The 2,444-nt window shown below is 42.8% G+C and overlaps 1 protein-coding gene across 1 annotated transcript; it reads right to left on the minus strand.

Moving 5' to 3' along the window:
- Positions 1-8: 8 nt before the first annotated feature.
- On the minus strand, positions 9-2,199 carry LOC123177168 (cytochrome P450 87A3-like; the record flags this gene model as incomplete). The annotated part of the gene is made up of 7 exons (XM_044591065.1): positions 1,985-2,199; positions 1,521-1,845; positions 1,206-1,352; positions 805-1,056; positions 532-621; positions 181-259; positions 9-82 (listed from the first exon to the last, which is right to left on the minus strand). Coding segments are annotated over exons 1-7 (1,182 nt in total), but the record flags the coding sequence as incomplete, so codon positions are not given.
- Positions 2,200-2,444: the final 245 nt, after the last annotated feature.

Genomic DNA, 2,444 nt, shown 5'->3' on the forward strand with positions numbered 1-2,444 from the left:
AGTGGGTCTTCGAACAATTCTTCGTTGAGATGAACTGCCATGGGGTTCACAATGACCTGCCACCCGGCTGGAATTGTGTAGCCTGCGGGAAGAACGAATCAACACATTTCTATACAACTCTACTGCTTTGTTAGTGAACAAAAAAATTACTATATTGCGTTAATGTTTATGAGTGTTCACCGTTGACTTGTACATCGGTGAGAGTTCTTCTGAATATTCCAACTACGGCATTGCTTATTCGAATAATCTCATTGGTCACCTTCAGTTGAAAAGGAAAATTTAGTCAGACTTAGAAACTACCGGTACTGGTGACGAATCCAGTTGTGATGCGTGCAGAGACTATATATAGTTGCATATAAATATATTTTAGAGTGTAGATTCACTCATTTTTCTCCGTATGTAGTCCATATTGAAATCCCTAAAAGGTCTTATATTTAGGAACCAAGAGAGTAGTATATAAATTAAACCCGAGTAGAGGGAATGGAGTACCAGCGATGAATCCAGTTATGTTCAATGCTTTTGAATGTTTACCTGATTAGTGAATGTTAATGACTTGTACTCCTCCCATGTGAGCCCAGAGCACCCACCCTTTCGATCCTTGAGCATAGCTGGGTTCTCTTTCTGTGTGATGAAGTGCAAGTTTCAAGATGTTACTGTTTTGCTTGTCTTGAGGATCTTATCTTTCTACTCGATCATTGTGTTTCATTATATATGTCGTGGGTCTACAAGCATGAGTAATACAACTAAAATCTTGATAATACTACTAGTATATATATAAAGTATGACATAATTAATACAACCAACCTGGAGGGCATGGACAACGTCCGGGTTGTCATGGAGTGATTTGAATGCTACAGCGATTATTCCTGATAACGTGAAGACGCTGGAGAACAACAACGTGGAGACCAAATCAACAGCAAAACTCTCACTTATTAATGGCCCTTCACCCTGCAGCTCTTGGACAATTACGTCAAGGAGGTCGCCATGTTTCTTCCCTGGTGTACTTAACCTCTCCGCCAACGTATCCCGTAGTATCTTCTGCACATTTTTCCTGGCCTAAACGCGCAAGCATATTATTAATTAAAGTATCTCTTAATTGAAGGCTATACAAGTAGAGTAGGGCATTTTAATCCAGGTTTCTCAATCAAAACTCAAAATATAATTGAGCAGTTGAGATCTTGCAAACAAACAATTTGTATACGGACCTGCATGCATCGGTAAAATGGTGTCCCTGGGAAATATATTGGAAAGGAGAACAAGCCTGAGAAAAGCGCATCGAACTTGTCCCTCAGTTGTCTTGACTTGGTGGAATCGAAACCAATGCACCTCCTCGTCACCATCTCGAACAGAAGCTGCAATATATATCAACAAATAGATAAATAGATAGATAGATAGATAGATAGATAGATAGATAGCATCCTCATTTGTATATACACCATTCATGCATGCAGCTGGATGGAGCAACTCAAATTATAGAAAGGAGAAATGGGATTGAAACCAAGGGCAAGGCAGGCACTTACGTCAGGCGCACCGCCGCGCACGTCGACGCTCGGCATGGTGGCCCATGCAGCAAGGCGCTCCCTGACGGCGCCCTCCATCTCAGGAAGGAGCACCTCTCTGAGGCTTCGGAGGCCGAGCAGTGTGAAGGTGCATCTACGGACGAACTTGTGGATTGAGCCATGGAAGGCTTGGATGCTCTTCTCACCGAATATTTTAGTCACTACCCAAGGGTACCCGATACTGAACAAGGTGTCCTCGTGCTGAAAAACAAATCGATTCACCTCTGCGTCGGTGGAAATAACTACAGGCTGACCCAGCAAGCTTGTCTTGAAAACCGGGCCGTACCTGCACAAACAGTAATTAACCCGAAGCACTTGGAGAATCAGGTCGATCGTATGTTTACTTTTTTTTCAATGATGATGAAAAATGACAACTAAATAATAGTAGTATGACATCTCCATTAATTCAACAAGTGGTACGGTACCTTTTCATCCTTAGTTTCAAAAAGTCTGGGATGTCCAAGGAAGGGCTTGCCTTGAGGAAGTCAAAGGTCTCACCAATAATTGGCACTCCCATGGAGCCGGGAGGAAGAACCCCGTTGCAAACTGGGTTAATCCATCTGTATACCCAGTGTAATAGCCATCCAATCACAAGTATGACCCCATAGAAAGCTACATATTGAGCAACAGAAATGTCCATCTCCAAGTCCAACTAGTAAGGAAATGAGGGGTGCAGTTATTAGTTGTGTGCGGACCGTACATGCTCATATACTCAAATGTGCAGTTATTAGTTGTGATATGATCTTTATTGGGACAAACTTCGCTAATTTTTTGCAGGTCATCTACAGAGCTACTGCTTGGATCCGTATGTCGTCGTTACTCACTCATGCGGACTTCAGGGAGCCTTTGGATATTGGGTTCAACCGCTGGGAGACGGTAGCACGG

This window comes from Triticum aestivum, unplaced genomic scaffold, assembly GCF_018294505.1.
Source record: "Triticum aestivum cultivar Chinese Spring unplaced genomic scaffold, IWGSC CS RefSeq v2.1 scaffold86132, whole genome shotgun sequence".
Lineage (NCBI taxonomy): Eukaryota > Viridiplantae > Streptophyta > Magnoliopsida > Poales > Poaceae > Triticum > Triticum aestivum.